At 41.5% G+C, this 27,220-nt stretch overlaps 1 protein-coding gene and 1 long non-coding RNA gene across 9 annotated transcripts in view; one reads left to right on the top strand and one right to left on the bottom strand.

The window, feature by feature from the left end:
• LOC127361032 (potassium voltage-gated channel subfamily C member 1-like) overlaps positions 1–13,640 on the bottom strand; it is an 80,978-nt gene extending 67,338 nt beyond the window's left edge. For all 8 annotated transcript variants that reach the window (XR_007884021.1, XR_007884022.1, XM_051395598.1 and 5 more), the window contains exon 1: positions 12,954–13,640. Coding sequence is in view for 6 of the 8 variants with exons in the window: in XM_051395598.1 (XP_051251558.1) it covers positions 12,954–13,496 (543 nt within the window). In the remaining 2 variants the exon portion in view is untranslated. The remainder of the gene's footprint in view (positions 1–12,953) is intronic.
• LOC127361034 (uncharacterized) lies at positions 13,344–25,354 on the top strand. The gene is made up of 4 exons (XR_007884024.1): positions 13,344–13,427; positions 14,099–14,209; positions 22,675–23,083; positions 24,814–25,354. It is a non-coding gene; the product is annotated as an uncharacterized LOC127361034 (long non-coding RNA).
• Positions 25,355–27,220: the final 1,866 nt, after the last annotated feature.

Below are 27,220 nucleotides of genomic sequence, written 5' to 3'. Positions count from 1 at the left end.
ATAGTACAACATTCTGTGAAATATGCTTACTTAATATCTTGCCAAGAGCAAGATGAGAAGATCGATAGCACTCTTATGTCTGTCTGTTCACTATGAGGCTCAAGCCAGCAGCCAGTTAGCTTAGCTTAGCACAAAGAAAAGCTGACTGATTACGCAATATACCTCATTTGAATAATCCATTAAAAAAACAAACTAAAATAAATGGAAAAACAATATGCCGCCTTTGTGGTCGTCACTCTTCAGTTGCAGTTACAAAGAAATCCTTCCAACTTGCTACATTTTTGTTTTAACCTGTTATTCTTTATTGCTGAAACATCCTTGAATGATGTCTGACTGGGTTTGATTTTAAAGGACTAAGCCAAAATTGTTCAAATCGACTGTACCAGGAGATTTTGACTACAGTTGTGCATTCAGACACTGAAGCCGGTAGGCTAGCTCCTTCAATCCTAGCTGTTATTGCTTTAATCAGTTTTTGGCTTTATTGACAGAAATTGGAAAAGGATCCGTGAGATTTTGATTAAAGAGCAACATACCTTGAGACAATCCATCTAGCCAGTGAGCTGGAACAGCCCACAACAGCAGATGCTGTTGCCCCAAGAGGAGAGGAAGAGAGCCGGATAGGAGTCATGCGGGCCCAGCTCTGCTGCTCCTGGCTAATGTTTGGTTTGGACTGACATTACCAAATGGGCCCAATAACCGGAAATCAGAGACTGTTGTGCCCACATCTTTACTGAGACTTTACAGAGGCATCAAGGATGCTTGAGGCGGAATATGTTCAGAGGGTTTACAGAGGTAATGATTTTCAAGATTAAAGATTAACTTTATTCAGACTACACACAGGACAAGTGAAACAGTAAAAAAAAATTCTGTTGCATCACAAATGTAATGAAAAATATTAAATATACTTGGTGTAAAGATCATCAGTCAAACATTTATTATGTCTCTGGGACCAAATTGATCAAGTGCCAGTGGATTCCCCTCCAGGCTGCATTCAATAGACCTCTCTATAGAATAGGGGGAGGACATAGAAGGAAAGCACAGTGGTGCTTTGAGCTACATGCTAACATTAGCATGCTAACATGCTCACAATGACCATTTTTACAGGTAATGTTAAATAGGTACAATGTTTATTTACCATGTTCACCATCTAAGTTTAGCACAGAAACAGAAGACATTTAAGTCAAAATAATTCACCCAATACAAGTCAATGGAGAGTGATGCAGATGCCTCCTTGTCACTTCCCGTCTGCTAGCAAACAACAGAAAAATGCCCAAGAAACATATACTGTACAGGTTAAAGTTAACTAAGGTAAGAAATATCTGTTTTTGACCTTTGACACTGAGACAGACCGACAATATTGAGCTGACCTGACGATGGTGCTAGAGGAAAAGGATTCATCCTCTGGGGATCAGGAATGTCTGTACAAAACTTATAGATGTTGAGATATTTCAGTGTGGCTCAAAGAAACGGACCAATCGCAGTTGCTATGCCTAGAACCTCAGTGCATGGCTAAAGTGGGACAGTTATATTCCAAGTAGGCTATAGGTGTTTTACACCTGAATACCACTGACCCATTTTTTTCAGATTACTCAGTCATTTAATCCATTGTTAATATATGAATATATGATAAATATTTATGATCGCAGCTTTAAGTATAATAGTGTTTTAAATAGTGCACTTTGGTTTATTTTTCTTCTTACATTTTGTACTAAAAAATATATTTTTCAAGTGATGAGTATCTTGTTCTGAAATGAAATTCATGATATATATATTCCATAAAAAGCATCTTTGAAGTGGCTCTGCAAACCCTGTGGCCCTGGGAGCTCCTGTATGTCTGCTGTTTGCTACAGCGCCCCCCGCAGAGCGCCACCATGAACACTGCTGCAGGGTGATCCTCCTTGTGTGAAGAGGCGAGCTGTGTGAGTGTGTGTTTGTGTGTTTGTGTGTGTGAGACTGCACCAGGGGCTCGTCTCCGTGAGCGTGCATCATAGGTGCTGTAACACCTCCACCCCCACCAGGGGGACGAGGTGTGTGTGTTGAAATGACGGAGTGAAAGAAGTCTATATTTAGAGGGCAAGAAAGGAGTAGAGGGAGAGGAGGGAGGGGAGGGAGAACGGGATCGTTCTAATGGGTTTTTGGCTATTTGAGGAGGAAGATTCAGAGGGAAGCTGTTGGTACATCTCTGTTTGGTGCATTCGAGGTTGTGCATTGGTGTAGACAGAGTAAAAGCCTTATTTTTATGTCTGTTCCCAGGCTGTGGCACTACTGCCTCCCCCAATCCCCCTAAGGAGGAATTGTTTGGAAAATCCTAAGATTACGCCAATTAAATTCAGCTTACACAGCTTCTCATGGCGCACAATGAGAATATCTGAACTACTCTATTTGTATCTGAATATTAAAAAAATCAAAAATTCCTGTGTCAGTCCAGAAGTCAATGCCAGCTGGCCCTCTGTCAAGCCGTCATTTAACATTAACATTAAAAATGCCTTTAGTGTGCTTTTAATGGCACCCACAGTGGGAAGTGTCCTCTCTGTAATTCTGTAATGTGGTGTGTATGGCCAGAGGCTTTGCAGTGAGTGTTACAGTGATACTGTTGGTTTGGTCACACGACTATGAAAGGTTTCCTCGGGTCAATACCTCCCCTGAGAAAGCTCTTCAAATGTCATGTTTGTCATGAATTAATAAAGTCACGCCGACCGCAGTGTTTGCATGTGTGTCAACTGATACATTAGCACAGCTTTGTCTGTGACCTGCATGTGTATTTATGTAAAACTTCCAATTACACCTCTTTAGCTGTTACAGGACACAGCTGTAGTTCAAGTTTAGTGCCGCTGTAAAGCAGAGGTTTACCACACTGCTTTCCTTATTCCAAGTGGCTCACAGCTCATCACAAATTATGCACTCGTTTGGTTTGAGAAGACGAAGTTTAGGAAGACAGCATGAAGGCGTCCTCTGACTGGTTATAGTAAACCTGCCTGCAAGTGACAAAAGTGTGGAAGAACTTTTATAGTCAAAATTTGAACTCATTCTGGCTTTTAAATTGTTATTATTATTGACCTACTTTTAAATAAACTCCAAAAAAGGATCATTCACTAATAAAAGCTGGGTCCAAAAACACTATGGGTTGGTCATTTTACACACACTACAATACAGGTAAATTCAGCACAATGTATATTTTCAATACCACATACACATATACCAACACATGGCAAGGGAGTCATCTAGCAGTGGTTCTACTCCTTTCTTGACCTATGATCTTTTAACCCTATACTTACAACCCCTCATCACAGGTATAAATAACAGTTGAGTAAGTTTGATAGCCAGCAGGACTTTGGTCAACTTTCACCTTTCCTGTACTTAGATATGCTATGTGTTACGCTTGTCTATGTTGAAAAGACCACATTTTGAGTATAGTTTATAATGAGATAATTAGCAAGAAAACAAATTTACATTAAATCACAATATTACAAACTAATTGTGAAACTGCGGGCCCAGGGTAATCCAGCGTTGGGCAAGTTAAGCTCCACGTCATCACAGTGCTGTGACTTGAGTCAGTCAGGTAGGATGATGACTTTGCTGAAACATTTCATCGTGCTACTTTCAACCGACTGCATTTAATTTCCACGAGGATCTCAAACCTACAGTGAAACTGCCGTCTGTACACTATTTCAGCACTTCAGCTTTGGACTACGTCTGCTTCAGCAGCTGCTTCACCATCTTAAAGTGTCAACAAACGACTGTCAGAGAAACAAGCGCTCCCAAATTAAAATCACGCTCTGAAGTTGATTCAGCACTTCTTCACCTCCAGCAATGCCTCTATTTTCGTGCCACTGGTTTGTGCCAGCGACCCACATTAGCCACTTCAGTGGTAGATAGCACCACAGGGGAACAAACAGCACATGTAAAGCCTTTCATTTTTCATAGGACAGCTATGTTAGCTGAAACCTACACCCTACATCAGCTTCCTCAGCAGTGGATAGCTCATAGCTCAGCACACAGACAGGATCGTTGCAATGTGAGCACTCGAACCCAGACCCGGTGCATATATGTATGAACATTATCAAGGTGCAGTCATAATCTGAGGAACGGCAACATTTTCTTTAATTGTGTTTATAACATGAACACTAAAATATTCTTCAAAAAGGCTCTAGGATTAGAGAATCTTAAGGTACTGTATTTTTCGACTGTGTTGCATTTTGGGGAATCCCTACGTTAGTGTACATGTGCTGTTTTGTATCTACTGCAACAATGATAATGCTAACATGCTGATGGTAAGCGTGTATAATGTTTACCATGGTGACATCTTGGTTTAGTGTTTTATTATGCTGACATTTTACAATAAGCAGTACATGCACAGTACAGCTGAGGCTGGTCATAAACCAGAGCATGAATGTGACTAAGTAGCAGACTGATATTGGAACCAAATATTACAGGAAATGGTAAACTTATTGTAAATTACATTTCAGTCTTCTAAATTCTCAATTTTCATTAGTTTTTTAGTATTATATGTTTTAAAACAAATTTATTTCATTTTTTTTAATATCTCAAAGATTCCTCCGTGTACTGCTAGAGTTAGTTTGAACACAGTGTTACATGTACCTTAGTTTGAGAACCAGTGCAGTAACCCATAACCAAATATCGGAACCCATCGGCTATCATCTGACAACGATTCAGTCTCTGGGTCAACGTTTCGGGGGTTCTGGGTCAAGACTCCCTCTGCAGTTCGATTAGCAAGTTGATACACAAGAATGACACATTTCGGCTAATCTCAATAAACAGATATTTGCATATGAATGCAGATTAATAAAAAAAAGAAATAAAAAGCTAAATCGTTGTCAGAAAATAGCTGATGGGTTCAGGCCAATGTGTAGCGCCTCTTTTGATTTCCACACGGACTGTTTACCTGCATGCAACCAAAGCCAGCTCAAACATGATTAGTCAATACTACTCGGACTCGAGAACACCTCCGTGTTTCATCTTACAGGTTACCAAAAAGTGAGTGTGAACAGCAGGTTTGATTCCGGTACCTTCCGGATGTTAAGGGCTGCTGTTGTTGTTGATGGCGGGTCCATTCTACTGGAGAGCATTAAGCACCTGCTCGGGCCATGACAAATAAAGTGTGTATGAGCGTATGTATGTGGCCAGACGTGTATGTGAGTGATGTATTGCTCAGACTTGTTTTTACTTGTTAACAGGAACCTTAAGTGGAGCATATGGTGTTATTAGCTGTTATAGGGCTACGAGGAGACAGTTTAGCACACATAACAGCTGCTGAGCTGACAGCAACTTTTCTTTAGATTTCCCTCTATTCCCTCTATATGGGACTATAGAAACACTTGCAAACAAAGTGACAATAGGAAGATTGCTAGTTAATATGATTCTATTTTAGTCATGAAGGAACGATGCTGATGGAGACAAATTAATTGAATTAAGTTCAATTAAATTTTGAAGATTTGATACAATTTGAAAAGTCCAAAACTGACGAAAAACCAGTCAATAAATCTCGTGGAAATATGAATAAACTAACATTCAGAGTGTATCCAGAGCCTGATATATTGTCTTCCTCTGTGCCACAGAGCTCCATTGTTGTCCCAAAACTATTAAAAACACATCAGTGAGTCACACAGTTGCATTGGGTGACATGCTCCTTCATTACCATGAACACACACACTGTAGTTTATTCTGACAATCCCACACACACTGTCCTGCAAATACTCACTAGAGCACCGCCGCTGAAAATAGTCCCCAAGAATGCACTATTTCCTCCTGTTCGATTAAAAACTACAGTGACCAGCTGTTTTATAAAATTACTATATGTTTGGCATGTTTTTGTTACAACAATATTAAACAAACGTAATAAGTAAGAGAAGCAAACCTGCATCTGTTGGAGCTGTTTGGATACTGTGAGCATTCATTTCATTTCATGTTTATTTGATAGGGACAGATACAGTATGTAGAGAGATGCATAACCATTATCCAATGCAACCTTTCATCGCATTTACAGCTACTGCTAATTTCAAACACCCGCCTCTAGAAGGGCCTTTAAAATAACACACAAAAGAGACCTCTGGGAACCGGTTTCAGGAAGCTGTCTTGTTGCAATATCAGCCTCTTAAAGCCCTGTCCGCTCTTTAGAGCGTAAACATAGGCACCAACACAGTGAGGAGGTGAGGTTGTTCAAATCCAGGTAGAAGGAGATCAGCTGCATTTTTCACCTCCCTCTCACACATACACACACATACACACACACACACACACACACACACTCACACACATTACATACTGCACAGCACGTCACAGCAGATCATTCTGCAGTAATCTGCTGCATGTGTGAGTGTATCAGGCTTTACGAAGCTAGGGGCTTACTGCACATGCTATTTTCTATGCTCAATTAGCTCTTTTGCGCAAGTGTGTGTCTCTGCATTTAGCCAGTGTGTGTGTGTGTGTGCGTGTGTGTGTGTGTATGTGTGTGTTACTGACCCCTGCGAGGCAAGAGGACAGCGGAGATCACTCAGAGGTTAAACGCTTTATTTCTTGACATGTCATCAAATATAGTACGGTGTCCCTCTTTCTCTCTCTGCACCCTCTCCTCTTACATTCACACGTCTCTCTCTCTCTCTCTCTCTCTCTCCCTCTTAGTCTCTCTCTCCTGCGATGGGCGACACATAGAGAAAGAAAGCTCTGTCGCAGCATTATCCTGAAAAGCACAGAGGGGGAAGGGGGACCCTGGTGGATATATTGCCTATAGCGCAACAAAACCACTAGAGATGGGAGGGGGGAGAGAGAGAGAGAGAGAGCGGTGCTAAAGGTTTTAAAAACAGGAGAAAAGACACCGAAAAATGTCAGGAGAGAAAAACAGAGCAAGATTCTGAAAACAGCTAAAGTGCGTGTGATTAAATGCCATCATCTGGTTGTCACTGTTGGCTGCAGAGGTGTTGAGATCTTGCAGTGGCGTTACCATCGAGCACCGTGCTCCATATTGAAGGTCAGAAGCAATGTACCTACTCCAGAAATAACACTGGCTAAGTCATTGTTTTTGGGTGAATCGGTTAATAAATGGGGCCAGTTTCCACCCACTGACCATCTGTCTCACCTCAGCTCTTAAAGGCATAGTTCAACAGTTTGGGTAATAGACCTTTGCTGTGCTTGTTTGCAAGAATGTGGATATCTTCATGTCTGTGTGTTAAGCACAGAGCTGGGGTCTTGAAATAGTTAGCCTAGCTTAGCATAAAGGCTGGAAGCAGGAATACAGCCACTGCTTGTGGCTCCAACCTGTTTCGGTTGGCCCTTTCAGATGAGCTCATCATCCGTCATATTCCAAATGTGTTCGTTTCAGTTCATTATAAAGAGGATATTATTTAACAGGATTAATTATATAAGTGGATATTGTTTGTATATTTTTTTATATAATTGATTAGGTCGGTTTGATCAACTAGATTTACCAGTTAGAGTGGCACAAGCTAGACAATTCAACCACTCTACTATTACTAGCTATTTTATCCATGACTTTCAGTGAAGTATTTTACCTGTTCTATCATTACATTTAGCTCTTTTTTTCAACAGTCTAACGATTACTGATATTTCCACCATTTATTACAAAAATATTGACAGTGGAGCTTTAATTGACCAGAACAATTGTCCTGTCTTGCACAGTATATCCACTACTGCAGCATTTTAAATGTTGTCCACCATAAATCTCTTTGATGTTCATTGAAAGGAGTCTGATGAAACTCAACTGTTGGTTTGACACTTTTACTTTTTCAGTTTTTACATGCATGTCTAGCGAGTTAGAATTTATCTTTGATCAGATCACGCAAAACTAGTCACATCAGCGGTCACTATTGATTTAACAATATGCTAACGGGACGGAGCTTAGCTCTTTTTCTGCCTGCCTGTATGGCAGCTGTTAGAGGACATTGCAGTCTAATAATAATGAACCCAAATAACTCACACTTGTGCAACCAAGCCTCTGGAAATGAGGTCAAAATGACATTAACAGAGCCACAATTTCTGCGTGTGGTGGTACAGTAAGTGTGTGTAAGTGTGGGTGCGTGTTGCCACTGTGCTCGTATTTGTTTCTCTCCTTTGGGGAACGGGAATTGCCATCACACCCCGCTGTGTGAAAGAATGTAGAGAGAGAGAGAGAGAGAAGGAGAGGGGGAGAGCAGGAATATGTGTGTGGGAAGGTTTTGCTTACAAAGGAGCACCATTCAGCTGAGACGTCCACCTGAATGAGGCGAGCTGAGACGTACTGCCCGATCAATAAACAGATACGAGCGTCCCAGCCTGCCGAGCTCAGCAGAAAAGAGGAGAAGAAAAAAAAGAGCAGCGGGAACGAAAAACGAGGGGGTACAGAAAGTGACCCCCTTCCTGTTCTTCATCCTCCTCTACTGCTTCTTACTCTGAATTCATTTCATCACCACCCTCACCAAAAAAACACCTCCCGTCCTGTCATCCCCCTCCCCTCTCTCCGTGTCTCTCTCCCTCCTTCTCTGCAGCAGACTAGAGCGCAGTCAGCTACTACGGGGACTGCAGTGTTACGCTATAGCACAAGCAGAGAGCTGGAGAGAACGAGAGGAGGAGGGGGGGAGCAGAGGAGGGAGGGAGGGGACGTGGCGGGAGCTGGGGGGCTGAATAGCGATAATAAGCAATCCAGCACTCAGCTCTGAAATTGTGGTAATAAAGCAGCACGAGCTGTCAGTGGTGATGACGGAGAGAAAAAGAACGGGGGGGAGAGGACTGTTCAGACTGTAGAGGAAGAAGAAAGACAGGGAGAAATGGAAAACCCTGCTGTCTTTGCAAGGATGTTGCACATACTTAATGGACAGACGCACGAATTGAACAAGTGATCCAGTCATTAATTTTACATCGCTGTCTTCGAACATTTCCGTCCTCTTCGGCCGAAACGTTGGCAGGGACGAGCGGCTTCGCCCTCGTCGTTCTCCACCGAGCTAATCAGCTAAAACCGAGCCGGCCGCCTGACCTCAGCCCACCTGAGCGCGACTGCCGCTGCTGTAGCTGTGCTGCACCCCCCCCCCCCCCCCCACCCCTTCCAACCTATCTTCATGTCACCGCGCTGGCACCGAAACTATTGACTGCAACACTTTCAAAGTCACCTCAGCTGTCATACCGATGCTTCCCCAACCCCCCCACCATGACACCACACCGGTGTTCTGTTTTTACAGTCACCCCCCTTTGGTTCTTCGATCGGCTCTTTTTTGGCTGCCATTTAATTTTCTGACTTGTCGAGTTTCATGATTGAAAAAGCTGCATGGGGCATCTTAAAAAGCTAAATACGAGATGGAGCAGCGACAAAGCAGATTGTGAACGTCCCTTTCTCTCATTGCTTTGGTGTCCTTTGGTATAAACCAGCAGTTCTCAGCCTTGCTTCAGTACTGCATCCCTTCTGATGAGCTGACAGGGCTCAAAGGCCAACTGGCAACTACAGACATCCCCAGCTGCACATTTGTGACTCCACCTGTACATGAAAAGTACATGTGAACATAAACAGCAAACAGTTGTGGTTCTTCACTTATTGCTATATGACAAAGTAAGGACCCAGAGAAGTTGTTTATTGATTGGTTTTTACATAGTAGTGTAGGAAAATATCGATATACTTGAGTATCGCCATATGTTTGGGAAACTGTACTGATTCTCAAACACACTGTATCGACTTTTGTGTTTAAACCCCAAACTCAGGGCTATGATGTTGGATGTTTCAAATTCTAGTAGTATGAAAAGGTCAACTTTTTTGATGCATAATGGCGGTGTGTTCTTTATATCGCAATATATCGAATCATAACTCCTGTATCATGACTCGTATCGCATCACCAGATTCTTGCATATACACACCAGTACTTATAAATATGCAGGCACTATGGAGAGAGATCTATTTTGGAGCCATTTATGAAGCAGAAGTTACAGGCTGCTATTTGACAAATACTCGCAGTGCACCTGGGAACCAAAATAGAGCTACAGGGAAGCTAGTATAGCTGCTTCCCATGGACATCCACAGATGGATTTCAGCTGCGTATTTTAGTCGTCTGTCCCAGGGGAGGACAACCCTACTGCCATTGGACAATCCTGTAAAAAAAGCTTGCTTTCTACAATACAATACTGTCCCTGGCAACTACACTGGGTTAAGTTTACGGAAAGACCATGGTTACCCATGACACCCTTCTCCACATAGATTCGCTGGGGCGTTTGTGTGCGTCTTTGGATAACAAGAATTCCAGTTTTAGGCAAATGACAAAATTTACTTTAGGTGGATTATCTGGGCTCTGTGGACGTTGTGTGCCAGTGTCTTGAGGAATGAATGTAGACACACATTCATTCATTCATGTGTTTGCAATCCAATAATAGAGCTGCAATGATAATAAATGGTCAAAATTCTGTGGTTTCTTTAGTCCTCTATGACAGTAAAGTGAATGTCTCTGAGGACTTCACCTTTTCATTTTCTGACATTTTATGGGCCGAACAGAAAAAATTGATTTATTGAGAAAATGACTGACAGATTGATCGATAATGAAAATAATCAGCCTTAGCTAATAATGATCATTCTAATAAGGAAAACAACCAAACAGAAAATCAAGATATACAGATATTTATTGTAAATTGTCCCACAGACTGCCTGCAAAGGCTAAACATTGTGTGTGTGTGTGTGTGTGTGTGTGTGTGTGTGTGTGTGTGTGTGTAGTAAGTGTGTCTCCGATTGTGTGTCTCCATCCCAAGTCAATATGCTGTCTCTGTGCGTATGGCCGAGTCTACAGAAAATACACCTCAGTTCACAATGATCCAGGTCAGCACTAGCCTCTGGCTCTGCAAATGGCCATAGATTTTTAGAGACAATTAAGCAAAAAGGAAGGCAGGGGGAGACACAGGTGAGAGGTGGAGGACTGACCGTGCAGAGAGGAAAGGATGAAACTGAGGAGGGGAGAAGAGAAAACAATTGAGTTTGCAGATAGAGATGAGAGAAATGGGGCAAGAGGGGAAATAAAAGACAAAGAGAGGAAATGAGTGACTGGTTATAGAAATGGATTAAAGCTAAGCATCATAGAAATCTTCCTTTCCTTCGTTTGGATTGAGCGTATCAATTCTTTGAGCAGCAGTGATTAATACAGGTGATTATCTCCAACTATACACTTTGTTATGCTGCTCAGAACTAACTCGTCTGCATCTCCTTGGAGTTGGAAGGTAAATTAAAATGAGTTCTGTGGCAATTCAGCCAGGACTCTGAGGTATATTTGGTTTGTTCAGCTTGTTGGTAGCTGGTACCAAAATAATTCTGAAAGAGGAGAATGAAAATGGCCTCAAGTACCTAATGACTCTCTCACCAACACAAGCTAACATTAGTTTTGAACCACTCCGCAGCCTCAGAGCCAGGTCCAGGGGGCGCAGATTTGGCCAAACTGTTAAGGACCTCCGTGATCTTCTCATTATCGTCACGGGGGAAAGGAACTCCATTGTGGAAGAGTTGTTGCTGGTGCTCAATGTGTGAATCTGTCTCCTGCCCCTTGCCCTCTCTCTACAACACCCCTGAACCCTTGTGTTGAGGATTGGCAAGCACACCTCGCCCCCCACCCTCCGCATCACATTCTGATAGAAGACAGGCAGAAATCAAGGTTGCTCCAGTCTCCTACATAAAACCTGGAGACCTCATCACCCTACTCTGCAATTGCCACAAGAAGGGTACGCTATGTTCAGATTTTGTACTGGACGTAAGAATCGTCTAATAAGAACACAATTGCTCGGTGTTCTGGGCTCTTTTACACTGGATCCTTCAAGATATTCCCCAAAAACAATTTCTCATGCTGCCATCGGGTTCCTGCTACATGCTCTATGTGCTGAGACAACCGCACACTTTTCTTTTGAGCCATAAAGAATTCACCTCCGTGCTGTAAAGCAGTGCAGAGCATTCAACCAGCTCTGATATGTAAAAGCTAACAACAATATTTGATTCATTTGTGCTCCAGTCTGAACAAAAAGCAAACAAACTAATATCAGCCAGTTCTGATGGATGCTGGAGGAAGAGCAGTGTTTTATAACGCAAGAGTGTTTGCTCTATCATCTACCCAAACACACACACACACACACACACACACACACACACACACACACAGGCACTCAAGTACAAATACAAATGCATTCACCATCACCTGCCAGCATACCTATGGTACACACTCATGAGTAAACAGTAATGCATTCGTGTGCAAACATGCACAAAGCCAGCAACCTATGGGCTGAAAAGAGCGGTGGCTGCTGCTCACAGGGTTTTAGTTTAGTGTCATCGATAACATAACAGATAAAAGAGAGAGAGAGAGTGGATGAATGGAGGCAGACGCCAACCTTTGGATTTTCACTTTCAGTTACTGTGATGATTGATTATTGGACTGTACAACAATGTACATAAAATGCAGACTGATAGTGGAGAGAACTGGATCCCAAATTAGAGTCATTCCTAATTAAACCGCATTAAAACGGTTCAGCTTTTTGCTGTGGAAATCATTTGGCGCACAGGCAGACACTGAAGAGAGAGAGAGGGAGAGAGGAGGATGGACTGATGCGCACAGACAAATCAGCAGTGATTAAATCTTTACACAATGATATCAACGAGAGAGATTGAAGGAAAAGAACTGCAGCAGGGCAGTTAGGTGGAGGAGAGGAAAGGAGCGAAGTGATGAGCAGAATATAATGCAGAGAAAGAAAAGAGCGGCGGAAGAAAGGAACATACTGGCGCATCTCTATCCATCTATCTATCTATCTATCTATCTATCTATCTATCTATCTATCTGTCTGTCTGTCTGTCTGTCTGTCTACTTGATGAAAAACACGACAGTGAATTTGACATCCTCACAACTTTACGCGCAACAATGCGCAATGGCCCAGACTGTGCCAAACGTGGGTATGCGAACGCGCGCCAAAGGAACACAATAGACACCTGTCCGGTCACTCACCCGGGCGTATTTGGAGGAGTAGGGGTCCTCGAATAGCGCCCACATATTGGGCTGCCACACCTCCCACCACGTCGCCCTGCGGCCGTCCTCCTGCATGCACAGCCGTTTCAGGTCGCCGTCCGCCCCGCCGGTGAGCGCCGGGTCATCCTCGGGCGCGTCCGGCTCGGGGGTCTCGAAGCTGTCCAGGGCTTCCTCGGCGTCACGGTGCTGCCGGTAGTTCATCCAGCAGCACGCCTCCACGTCCGTCTCGTCGATGCCCCAGAAGGCGAGCTCCTCCTCGAAGAGCGGCCCGCAAACATCGTTGGGGCAGTGGAGCTTGCCGGTGCGGTAGTAGTTGAGGATGAAGGCGAAGGTGGCCGGGTGGCGGTCGAAGAAGAACTCGTCGGACTTGGGGTCGTAGTCGAAGTTGCTGTAGGCGTCGGGCTCGGTCAGCCAAGACAAGCGCGTCCCCGGCAGCGTCTTCAGGGTGCTCCGGTAAGTCTCGTGTCGGATCCCGCCGCAGTTGATCACGATCTTCTCGCTATCTGACGCCGAGCAAGTCATGGCTGCGCTGGAGCATGCTTCGGTCGATGCGCCCGACTGCTGCTGCTGCTGCTGCGGCTACTGCCCTTCCCCATCCACCGCCTGTCCCCGCTCTGTAAGCTTCTGTTATACCGTCCCGGCAAGGAGTCAGAGGGGCAACTGAGAGGAGGAGAGAGGAGGAGAGGAAGGAGGAGTTTGCGTATATGTGTGTGAGTGAGATAGGGGGGGGAGAGAGAGAGAGAGAGAGAGGGAGGGAGGGAGTGTGTGTCTGCAACTGTGTGTAAGACAGAGAGAGAGAGGATAGCCTATGTGGGATGCGGATTTTATGAATCAATAGATTTGCCCGCTGAATGACTGACTGCCTGATTGACTGACTGATCGAATTCATATTATGGGATCATTTGATGTTATTAAGGTTAAAACTGCTCCTTAGCAAATATATTCCCATTGTGCTCTGTTGGCACTGCCACAGTCAGATTTGCTGCATCCTTGGATTGAGCTGCAAAGAAATGAGATTTATTGAACTGAGAGAGACAGAAACAAGATGGTTCTGTTTTTTACTGCAAATGCTCGAACACCCGAACGCCACAGTCATTGCTAAACCTCCACTCTTCTGCTTTCAGGTTCCTCACCAGTTGAACCTGGCTGCAGGGACCTGGACCATCAGTGAGGTCCAGTCCTGATGTTGGGTGATGAGGTCTGGCCCACAGCCGCTGTTCCAGTTCATCCCAAAGGTATTGGATGGGGGTGAGGTCATGGCTCACTGTTACCATTTCTTTATGGAGCTGGCTTCGCCAAACCTTCACAGGGGTTGCAAGACCTTCTTGACTTTAAGGGGTGTGAGACAACTTTGAAATAGTTAGGCCCATGTCTCAGAATTTCATTGTGGAAATAATAAAAAAAAGCTCAAAATTCATTGAATTGCTCATTTTATACAAACTTGCTGCAGTTGTTGTGTTCACTACTTGCATTCATTGTACAGTTGAGTATAATATAAAATATTCCAATATGAAACATCCATAAAATGTATCACTTTATCGGGGTCGTCAGTTTACCTTAAGTCCCTTAAGGAAAAAGATTGGGAACCACTGCTTTAGACAATAAATTGGGAGAACATTATTGTCCGAAATAATAATAGTAATAATAATAATAATAATAATAATACATTTTATTTGTAAAGCACTTTTCATAAAAGAATCTCAAAGTGTGAAATATGAGTGTGAAATATGACTGAATGCTGGAGCTTTAAGATTGAATCATGAAAAAACAATGACAAACAGGCACAGCTTAAAGAATGTGGACAGACGTGTCCCAAGCCAATAGCGCTGTGTGTTATGTCCCCCTGTCAAGCATCTCTAGCGGACCCATTAGCTGACTCTACCGGGACCGGGAGCTCTCAGTGACCAAATACAGCATCCGATGCCAACGGAGGACAGTTTGACGACAGGGAATAAAGTACGGAGGTGTTTTTAGCTGGTTTTGGTTGCTGCCACTCTGGGGCTAAACGTTAGCTGCACGACCTAACTAGTGAAGGGCATCTGACATAACTGTTGGCGACAGTTATTTTCTTTTCGCAAGAAGTCCATCTGCTGTCATCAAACTGTCCTCTGTCTGTCTCAGAGGTTGCGTTCACTGGAAGGCTGCTGAGCCCCGTTCAGTTGCAGCAGCAGTTAGCCGATTAGAGGAAGAGCGGCCGGAGGATGTCAGAGGGAAAACCAGACAATATTTTCTATATAAAATATGATCCATTTTCTCCCAAATCACTAATAAAATTGTGCTTTTGTATAAATGATAACAGGAACAATGATATCTCTATTTGTACAGGTATCAGTGAGGCCCCATTACATATCTTAATTAGAAAAACCATGTCCTCTGATTTTTTTTTTTTTTTTTTTTTTTTCCTCCTGTTGCTAGCTAGCTAACTAATGAATAAATAATAGTGAGTAATAAAAAAAGAGAGCTGAGAGAGAAGTTCAAACCGCCACACACCTGGGCAGTGTTTAAAGAAGCCCTGATTGTCCAATTGTCCATTTTTTAAAGTTACAAAAGGCATGGTGATTTGGGTTTCAGGTGTCGTTAAACAATACATCAAGCTCAAATCTACTCTGGCTGAGCTGTAAAGATTTACTCTTTACCCTTCGAGAATGAACTTTTATTGGACGAAATGGCTTATATTCTGATGTCACACAAATAAATAGATAATTAAAAGTGTCATAGTCAATAAACCTTTCTCAGAGTACTGCAGTCATCAGTGTGATGACTGCTGCCTGGACTGGGGCTGTAACTAAAGATTATTTAAATTATTGATCAATCTGCTTTCTCATTCTCTATTCTGATGCTCTAGTGGCAAGTTAACTTACTATATATAACCTTTACTTTTAAAATTTTTAGTGTGTGTTCAAAATCACATACTAACGTACTGCCTACTACATACTCAGTCAGTATGTACTACATACTGCAAATGAACGATAAAGTATGCCGACTATATTCAAACATACATCTTCTCTGTATCACATGGCTGTCGATTACAAGGAGCACTGACACAGCGTTGTACTCCAGACCGATCACAACTTAACGATCCGAGCTACTGTTGAATGAAAATAATTTATCACAAAATGTAAATCAATTCCTCTTACACTCAATGTAATATTTTCCAGTATTATTTTCAGGAAAATGAACGTTAAAAAAATGGGAGAGAGGAACAGTCAGATAGACACAAGCTCACAGTGTATACTCAGATATTCTTAGTAATCTAGTATACATCCAGGAATCTTTCACATACACATATGGTCAACTAATCTTGATAAATATTGTTTAAATATCATGTAAATATTGAACATTTTAATTTACACTTTACACAAACAACACAACATACCTCAAATGATAAAACATTATGCTAATAATTAGATTACATGAGCACATAATGCAAATTAGCTAAGCATAATTGGATATTTCCCCCTTATTATAAACTGTATGAAAACTACTAAAATGTTTTCATGTATGCAAACATACTCAGCACATCTGTATTTACATTTAAATCTTTTGCACCTATGAAACTGTCATTTCTGGAAGTTATGCTAGCTTGTAATGCTACAATGACTTCCTGATTACAGCGCTATAGATGTTTCCTGCCTACCAATTAACACATTATTAAAGTCTACTAGAGAAATTATTTCTTAGGTTTTTTATGGTGAAATCCATATTTAGTAAATCAGAAACTAGCCAGTGGTTTATATGAACTACTAACAGTCGAACTAATGGCATTATGACGAACTGGAGCAACCAATCCAGCGCTGTGAGTCGGTACAGAAAATGGATGCATACATTTTACCTGAGTCAATACATATGAACATTAAAATGTACTTAATGCTGCTCATTCAGTAAAACGGTTCCTTTCTGACAGTTAAATTATTGACGTGATTATGTGTCAGCAGTTTTTTAATGTTCCAGGTGATAAAAAAAAACATCCATCACATACAGTATATCAAGTAAACATACATGTAAAGTAACAGATCTCAAAACGATTGATATACTCAACATTCTATTTAAGATTTGGTTTAGTATCCTGCATAAAAATGAGTCTCCTTTACCAAAGCTCTCGTCTGTCCTCTCTCTCTCTCTCTCTCTCTCTCTCTCTCTCTCTCTCCCTCTCTCTCTCTCTCTCTCTTTCTCTCTGCTGCATCACTCCCTTCCTCCACACTGTCTTTCAATCTACTAAAACACTTGGCTCAATTAGAGCGGAGCAGGAGGGATATGATAGAGTGTTTCACGCCCACCGCCCATTCCCCCTCTCTCTCTCTTCCTTTCCAAGATAGTCCCTCCACCACCAGTGAGAGAGAGAGAGAGAGAGAGAGAGAGGGGGGGTGGGGGGCAGAAGCAGAACGAGTATTTGCTGAGCTCCACAAAATGGGGAGAAAAGACTGCAGACCATCAGATCATTAGTACTCTCCCATTTTCTCTCTCTTTTTTTTTCTCTCACACGGTATATATTCTCTCCATTTCTCTCTCCACCTCCCCTTATCATCTCTACAGCTTGTCCCCTCGCTCTCTCTCTCTCTCTCTCTCTCTCTCTCTCTCTCTCTCTCACTAGTGCAGAGCTAATGTGCTGTGTTGGTCTGTAGCAGTCTGCAGCACTGTGCTCTGCTGTAAAGGGTCCACTACAACGTCACTGGAAAACACACACACACACACACACACACACACACAAAACACACACACACACACACACAGTGTACTATGGCCTCAGTTAGTGGAATACCCTAAACCACCCACATGCACCCAAACTCATGCTTGTTCTGGGTGAAAGCTCTGCATGGAGTAAGGACTTCCACATCAGATATGCTTTGAAAGGAACAAAATGTAAAAAAATAAATCATAAAAAGTGCTACGCAGGACAGCCACAGTGGGGGGCGTGGCCTTCATTACGACCAGAGTGAGAGAAAGACTGACCACAGAAGTGTAGCAGGGACAGTCAGCTGGTAGTCAGAGGCTCCGTGTCCACGCTGGAAACAATGGAGTCCACTGAGCTTTTACAGTCACTAGAAGCACATTCATGGCTGTTTGTATCTGTGTTGTAGCTAAGCTAGTGGTTCAACGAGGCTAACTCTCTGGTATGTGTGTCTGTGGGTGGGGGATCAAGTCCGGTGGTGCTTCTATAGTATCAAAAAAGCCCAGAACATTTAGCAAAAACTAGCATGGACTCCTGTGAAAAGCTGGGGGAGGTGAACTGCCCTCCTCTCATTAGAGGGGGGTAACACTGTTTTCTTATATAAATGTCATGAAATAAAGTAGTCCCAAACAGTCAGCTCTATGTCAGTGTTTGCCTTTGCAAGGTTCACAGTAATATGAAACAGTAGAGATCGTGCTGAGACATTTTTTGAGTCCAGGTGAAATGAAAAATTGCATTTAACCCTTTAAGATTACATCCTAGGAAATTGTACAAATGCATACATTTCTTTGTACTTTTATATTAAAATCCAAATTTTATTTATTCCTGTAAAACAAAATGTGACACACGCTTACATAAGCATGAACTAACTGATTTCAACCCATTATATCATGAAATTCATCTGTCAATCAATCTTCAACATTTAGCGATACAAAGCCAATATTCTTCCTCAACTCAGCTAACTGCTGCTGTAGCTGTCGTTAGCATGCAACCGAACAGGTGCAGTCTCCCAATGAACACAACCTCTGAGACAGACAGAGGCCAGTTTAACAACAGCGGTACCGAGGTGATGTACAGAGTTTACAGATGGACTTGTTGCTAAAATCAGCTAACTGCTGACAGTTATGTTAGATGCTATTAGCTAGTTAGGTTGTGCAGCTAACATTAGCTAACTTAGCCCAGATGTGGCAGGAGCCAAGTTCGCCCAAAAAAAAAACACCTTGGTACTTTATTCTGTTGTCAAACTGTTCTCCATTTGGTCCGGGTCTGGCTGTGCTGGTCACTGTTCACCAGCAGAGACGGACCACTATAGCTGCTGACTGGGAAAACGTAACACACTGAGCTACTGGCTACCGCTACAAGTCCCTGCCTAGCTGCCCGTTTTCACAGGAAATATGTAATATGTGGAAGCAGATGGCACTCAACTGGCACAAACACTGATTTCCGTTTCATCTTTAAGTGCGCAGTGCCTCTTCAATATTGAACATAAATTTGAGTATTCTGACTTGAAGCACAAACCTACCTAAACCTGACCACACACAGGACTAAGGATGTGGAAAACCCTGCATTTAAAAAACCCCAAAACATTGCCTGTGAAGATGAACCAGACAACGACCATGTTTTATTTCAAAACTCATTCGGCAAAACACTTAGTCATAGATATAATTTTTAGGAGACCTGTAATGTTTATTAGGTAAATTAATCAGCTGCTGCTGGTAGCTTCATACTTACAGATACAAAATCTGTCTGACAGCACATTTGATCCCCTCACAGCAGCCTTGCATAATTGATGTTGAACACATCGCAGTATGAGAGAAAGTCCGGAGGGTGGGCATTTATCTTCAACCTTTTTCCAATTTGGACAGAGGGGACATAGGAAGTAGACACTGTCTGTGGAAAGGTCATATTATTTTTAGTTTATGCTTTTATTATATTTTTGTCTTTTGAAGGAGCCCGTGGTGAGTTCAATGACCTTCAGGCTCCTAAAACCCATCTAAAAGCCCTGTTTGACAAACTGAAAATGCACTGTCAGCTTTTCTGAGTTGCTAAAAACATACACGGATATACTGTATAAGAAATATACACATATTTCTCATTCATTCACATATACTGACACTGCACTGTATGGTGAATGTTTTTTTTTGCTGCAGTGAAAACAGTCTCCCGTTTTATCTCTACTTCACTCACTACCTCTCCCGTCCCTCCCTTCCTCCTCTCTCTCTCTCTCTCTCTCTCTCTCTCTCTCTCCATCTATATGCCCTCCTCTTCCGCCCAGTTTCTCATCCCCTCTGCATTGGGAGACTGTCTTTTCACCTCCTCCTCCTCCTCATGCTCTGCGTGAGAATGTGTGATCAAATGTGAAGATCAGCTGAACTCTCTGGCTCTCTTTTTCTCTCCTGCTCCGTCTTTCTATCTCCTCATCTCTGCTCTCCTTTCCCTTCAGCAGCTTTTCTCTCCATCTGTACTCCCTCTCTTCCTCTCCTCGGCTTCATCTCCCCTTCCCTTTTCTGCTCTGTAGACTTGGTCATACTGAAAAACGGAGGAATGGATAGCCTTGTGTGCGTACACGCAATTAAAAAAAGAAATTGTAACACAAAAACACCAAAATATGAAGATTAAGTTTGGAATGTTTTGACTTAAGTGACATGTATAAATAATTAAATTGACAGAAAATAAACTCAAGGTCCACTTACTATGTTTTTTCAGGGCTTATACCTGGTCTTCATAAGTGGAAGTAGCTGTCATGTAGTCATAAACATGTTTTCACACACTTTTATATATTTAACAAAAAAAATCTGATAGATAGAAATGAGTTATATGATTATAGTCTATAATCTATACACTTTCATTCTTAATTCATATACTTGCATTGTAAACCTTCTATAATATGCTTTGATGATACTTTACTTCTCATGGTCATGGTCATAACAAATGTATAGATAATATTAATACATATAACCTCTCTTTTTTTTTGTGGGATGCTATACACTAGTGGTGGTTCGCCATTACCTGTGCTATTGTTTACTTGCACTTTGCGACACCAGGTTTAGCATACTGCATGCTACTAAGCATGTGTTGGAAGGATGTAGAAGGCGGTTCCGAATACTGCCATTGACACAGACGGGGGAAAACGAGACACAGGTTACAGCAAAGCAGGGCCATGACAGAACTTCATATTTTTTTAAGCCAGTTTATACAAACAAAGCTCTTCTTTCTTAGACACGTGATTATCTGCAAAATGATGCACATTTTGCAAACTATGGATTGAAATAGACCAAAAGTGCACATGTGTTAGGGGTATAACAGTTTTAACGTTATAGATGTGACTACATCGGTATGCAGACCCCTGGATGGATCTAAATGTACCATGAACCAGTTGATGGTCTGATTCTAAAGTTATCAATCTGTTGACTGAAGCTTTGCTGCTAACAGTGTCTCCACTCTAGTGAAAGGTTAAAGGTGAACACTAGGGTCCTGTGATGAGAGAAACGTTAGTGTGGCTCGTGAGGTCGGTACATAAACCAACGCGTCCAACAACGCCAACACAAGTTTGAAAGACGTTTGGATTCTATAAGAAGGAAGGAGAGTTGGAAAAATCTGTCCATTTGTAAGATCTGTGGGACAACAATGAGGTACAGTGGTAGCACAATAAATCTTAATACTCACCTGGTAAGACGGCATGATGACACCTATTCAGGCGATGAGGATTCTGTGGATGCTAATACAGCTAGCACAAGCAGGAACTCATGAGACATGAAGAGTTAACACTTTGCAGCCACAACTTAGCTACAACTCGGCAAGGTCTAAGGTAATCACATCAGAAAGTATTTGTTGTCTGTCTATTGGAAAAGCAATGAACACAATGACATGTTATTCTCAGATGATACATTTGCACCCAAAATGTAGTGATCAAAAATTCCAATCCAACGTCAGCAGCAGCTCGGCTCGCAGCCCCTCCGGGACGTATCTCACCTCGTACATGGTCCTATAGTTCAGTAATTAATGTTACAGCGTTTGCATTGCATTGTATTTCAAAGACAAAACATGAGAACAAACATGAGATGCAACAGCGCCGAGATCCGCCCACAAAGCTACTTGCATTTTGCGTTTGATACTTGCGTTTCAGATCGGCAAGATAGGGCCCTGTATGTATATATTGCAGCAGCTCGATTTCAGGCGATTTAATGAAGGTAAGCTCAGCAAATAGTTGTGGGTAATGACACTGCGCTCTGATGCAGCACTTAAAATACCTTAACATATCCATCCATGTCTTCAGATGCTGCAGGGACTTCATGAGCTGTTAACAGCAGATACTGTAAGAATCACCCACCTTACTACATAGATCAGTGACTGATTTACTGACTTTCCTGCTTTAACCACATGAAAGCTTTTGCTGCTTCCTATGCATTGTGTTTGAAAATACAGCTACAGTACCAGCACGAATATTGGCCCACATTCGCCAGGGTGTTAATTATCTCTTCATTACTTAGGACTGCTTCTTATAGAAGCTGTGCCGACTCACTCATAGTCCCACTCCTCTTGCAGGAAGGTCTGTTAGGAATAATATTAGGCCGGTCTCGAAAACATAAGATGGCACAGTGCAATTTCTGATTTCATTCCATATATTTAGTTTCATATTATATATAATAAGGTCCTAACGCGATCTATAATATACCTTTTTATATCTTTTTTTAAATTATTTTATTAAATTATTTTTTACTCCATGTGTCCCCTATTCTGAAAGCAAACCCAGGCCTTGAATTATAAAGAGAGGTGTTATTCAGCCAACCCTCACTGACATAAACTGGGTAGACAAACAGCACCACAAACTGCAGCCTCCAAAATGATCACACAGTTGAATCAACAACTAAAACTGAACATTATAGATTCATGAAGGGAGGTTTTTTGCCAATTAGTTGTCGTTTTATAATCCTTTAAAATACAAACTAGCCCAGCCTTTTTTAACTATGCGCCAAACCTACGGAGTTCCCTACCCAATGTTATAAGAGATACAAGCTCTGTGAACAATAGTTGTAAATTCCTCTGGAGATGGGGAGTGAGAGTCAACTCTCGGGCAGCAAACTCAGAGTCTGGATTGTTTGCTTCCTCTCCCATCCTCTTCATCATCATTATCCTCCCTGGCCCTCTTCTTGGATCTTGGAGGCACAAGGCTGTGTGCGGGCGAGGCGCTGGGTCTTCTTCCTCAGCATTGGTGTCACTGTCAGAGACAGCGTCATTCAGTTTTTCCAAGCCCCTGAATCGCCTCCTGCTCATCTTGTCACCTTCGTCTTCCTCTTTTGATCTTCTCCTGGAGCCTCCGGGTCTGGGCTAGAGTAGGGCGCAGACACTGGGTCTTCTTCTGCGATGTCAGACAATTTATTCCTGAATCGCTTCCTGCTCATCTCCTCGCCTTCCTCATCTTCCTCTCCGGATCCTCCAGGTAGGGAATCTTCTGCCTCCACAGGCTGGTCAACTCAAGGAAGCCAGAGCTTCTACCTCAAATCCATTCATAAAGATGAATAGCAGCCAGTTGATTGTCCACTACAAAATTGTATATAAAAAAGTGAATCATTTTTATGACTATAAATCCTTACATTTTACATTTGGAACATTAATGTCCATATACAAATAATGGAAGGTTAGTTGATTAGTTTATGTATTTTTATTAAGGATTTATTCATTTATCTGGATGCCTACAACTTGGCATCGACCCATTTACATGAACACACTTATAGTTGAATTGGAAGGAGAGGTATTCACTCCTTTTGTGAGTCCAGGTCAACCATTAGACTATGTGAAGCCAGCCAATTCAGAAACATTACTGAATTACTGTATATTGGACTTAAACTAAATCCAACCAGTGAATTAATTTTTCTCTTAGATAGTGTTGGGTGTTTGCAGCAGACCCATAGCAGCTTTGTGAGTTAACAAATACATTTTTTTTAACTCAACACTTACAAATCCACTCTCATTAACAGCAGAAGATTTGTTGATTTGTTGTGGCTTTGTGAGAAGAGTTCAGGACAAAACACAAGTGTAAATGTAACGCTTTAAAATGTAAGGCCTAGACCTACTTAATACTAGGAAACTGGGCAGTAAACCTGGCAGGTTTGAAGTTTTTGGTATAAGAAATACAGATTTCGGAAGAATTGTTTGCCTCAGTAGAAAACAGGAATGTGAGGCAATGTCGTATCTGTTTGAGATCGTAATATCTTATGATATTCAGCAGTAACCTCTTACACTGATATAGTCACTGTGAAAGAACACAGTTCCAGAAGGAGATAATGCGACAATACTTGAGCTCGATAATTCTTTTTTGCATTTTGGAACATTCAATATAAAAACAACAAATAAACAAACTTATTTTCAGTATTTATGTTTACAAATGTAACAAAAATGAGACACACATAAATTGATTATAAAGCACACATTTCTGACACTGGGGAATTTTGCATTCAAATGCAAAGTAAAAAAAAGTTTCAAAATATAAACAAATTTTAGAAATAGTAGAATTTAAAGAGGGGGCTATTATGCTTTCCCTTATTTTTGGGAAAGATTAATTCAGTGTGTATCTGATCCACCAAATAGTTTAATATTTTTGAAATGCTCTGCCTCTCATTCCCACAGCTAACCAAAATGTCTGGGAGTGAGTTGAGGCAACAAAATTCAAGTTTGTATGCAAATGCAGTTTATCTGTATGTATTTTATTGAGATCAAAATATGACCCTTGTGTTACTAAAGTTGTGTTTTTACAAACAAACTGCAAACTGCATCCTTATTATATATGTATAATAAGGATGTTCATCTCCATCACTGGGACTGATGCGATACGCATCTCAATGCATTGTCAACAATCTGATACATTAAAGCTATAATATGTAACATTTGCACATTAAAATGTCTATAAACACTAGAACTACAATGTATATATTTTGTTGAGTTGTGTACTTGGATTATCCCAAATGTTTCCAACAATGTTTAAACTCAGATAATGGTGTGTTTCACCGCTCGCCTGTCATAATGGCGTAACATCCTCTTTGTGCATAAGTGAGCGATCAGTTTTAGCTAGGTGTACCTAATAAAGTTGCAACTGAGTGTGAGAGAGAAAACTGATAAAAGTACTTTATTGTCTGTTTGTTTTATTTGTTGTTGTTGTTTGTTTTTTTGCAGTCAGATACATTTTGACCCAGCTACGCACAGGACTGTTTTGTTATGTTGAGCACAGTGCAGCAGACGTGCTGTGTTGGCGCTGTCCATGGTGCTGGAAGTGGTTGATGACAAAAAGGCCCAGCAGAGACTCCCGGAAGCTTTCCTCATCAGTCCTGCACTGAGGGAAGGGGAGGCAGTCTCGTCCGCTTTCAGCCCCGTGGCCACTCGTCTCCCCCGGAAAGACACAAGGAATGTGCACAACTTCTCAGCTTCCAGTGCAGGAAAGCTGAATGTACCCTTTTAGGAACTGTACGTATAAATGAATGACTTAATTTTTGCAGTAATTCCAAGAATTAAAAAAAAATCCATTCATAAATGATTATTCGTCTTTATCATAAAGAGGTGTGTATGAAGCTGTGATCATTGCTGTGCACTGATCTGCTCTGGAGGCCTGCTATTGGCTTATTCAGTGCTTGAGAGAGGGTACTGTGGGTAGACATACTGTAGTTGTCTATTGTATTGTCTTCTAACTTGAAAATAAACACAAGAAATATTGATCCAATTTCTCATGACTCATGGAGTTTAGTGTGAAACTAGTTATAATGTAGTTATTAGTGCTGCCTTTAAATTTAAATTATGACTGTATAGGCTGTTGGGTTCTAGCTGCTATTTATAAATCCATTTCTTAGTTTGACCATTAAGTTCTTCCTAAGTTGTTGTAGTAACTACTAACTAACTTCTAACTACTACACTTTTAGTAAAGACTTAAATAATGTGTTGGATGCTAGGAAACATCTATAGCATCGTCCAAGTAAGAGCAATCAACTGTCGTTGGACATTGGAGTGAATGAGAGGCCGATTGTTAAGCACTGTCCTTTAAGGTAGAAAAGCGCTAAATAAGTGGAGTGCATTTAACCTTTACCATGTAACCATAACAAGTTATTGTAGCATCACAAGCTAGCAAATATCTTTCTTGTTTTATTTACGTCTGCATACATGGAGAAATGTGTTTCACAGCAGTAAAGTTTAATTAGTGGGAAATAGTTGATCATGCTAAGTTAACTGACATTATTTAGCCTTATGTTATCAGCATAATGGTTCAATTTTTTTGTGAATTTAAACTCTTCAATATTTATTATTAAACAGCATTCATCAAATTTCATGTCAGATACGTCGACGGTATTCCATATTACCTCTGATTCAATGATTATATATCAGCAAGCTTGCATTTGCTTTGTCAGTCGCTTCAGTCAGCTACAGAACATTTACATCTAACAGTTAGTGGGAGTAAATATTTAGCAACAACTAATGACTAATGTCAGAAGTAGTTCATGAGGTGTAACCATTGACGGTATATATAGAGTGAGTCCAGTGCACCACACGAAACTGTCAAACTAGGTAAAGCTGATCAAATATTGCTTACTGCATTGCCTATTTCTTGCTTTAAATCTTTTCAGAAACATATGTTAGTGTACTATTAAGCTGTAATACGAGACTGTGTGTGAACACGCGAGCCGCCATTGTTTCCTGCTACGGACGAGCCAAAACTGTGCAGCCAATGAGCGTAGAGCAACTCAAACTCGATTCAAACCCAGGACCTTCTTGCAATGCAATCATCATATATCATGCATCCAGTTTCCTCCTTCCTGTTTTTCTCTTACACCTGTTTTTTTTGTTAACTAGCAATGACTAATGGGTCGGTCATGGCCGTTTGTTCTTGTCACACACACACACACATACACATACATGAACACGTAACTCTCCTTCACACAAGCACACACACCCACTTTCACAAACACAGACCATGCACAAATCCTCCTTGAGATGGACAATGCATTAGAACATGTAAACACACACACACATTCACACACTCAGTTAATTAAGTTAACATGCTGACTAAGGAGCTACCGAGCTCTTTGCAGTATGAGGGATAGAGGAGGGGACACGTGCCCACAGAGTACACACATACTAAGTACACACATGGACAGGATAAGACAAAGTCAACCTGGAGGGACCTGTGTTTGTTTTGACATTGCACCAATACACAGGGTGTGTGTGTGTGTGTGTGTGTGTGTGTGTGTGTGTGTGTGTGTGTGTGTGTGTGTGTGAGTGTGTGTATGTGTGTGTGACAAAATACATTATTTTTCATTACCTTCCAAAACAACCCATGTAAGCATTTTCCAATCTGATGCCCTTATAGTCGGGACGTCGTTTATCAATGCCTTCCAGAACTATTCATATTACTGTTTATGATCTGCCACTTCTAGTTGGGGTTTGTTAGGTTAAGACACAGAGGTCCTCACTCAAAACAGCAACATCCTTAATTAAAACTAATTTAAATGGGTACATTTCATGTAAGATCAAAATATAGAGAACAAAACTGTTTTTGTACAGGCTGTAAACAAGTTTATTTCTGCTGTAACAGTTT

Source organism: Dicentrarchus labrax, unplaced genomic scaffold (assembly GCF_905237075.1).
Source record: "Dicentrarchus labrax unplaced genomic scaffold, dlabrax2021, whole genome shotgun sequence".
NCBI classification, from domain to species: Eukaryota; Metazoa; Chordata; class Actinopteri; family Moronidae; genus Dicentrarchus; species Dicentrarchus labrax.
The sequence above is the reverse complement of the archived record's forward strand: the minus strand, read 5'-3'. Positions and strand labels throughout refer to the sequence as shown.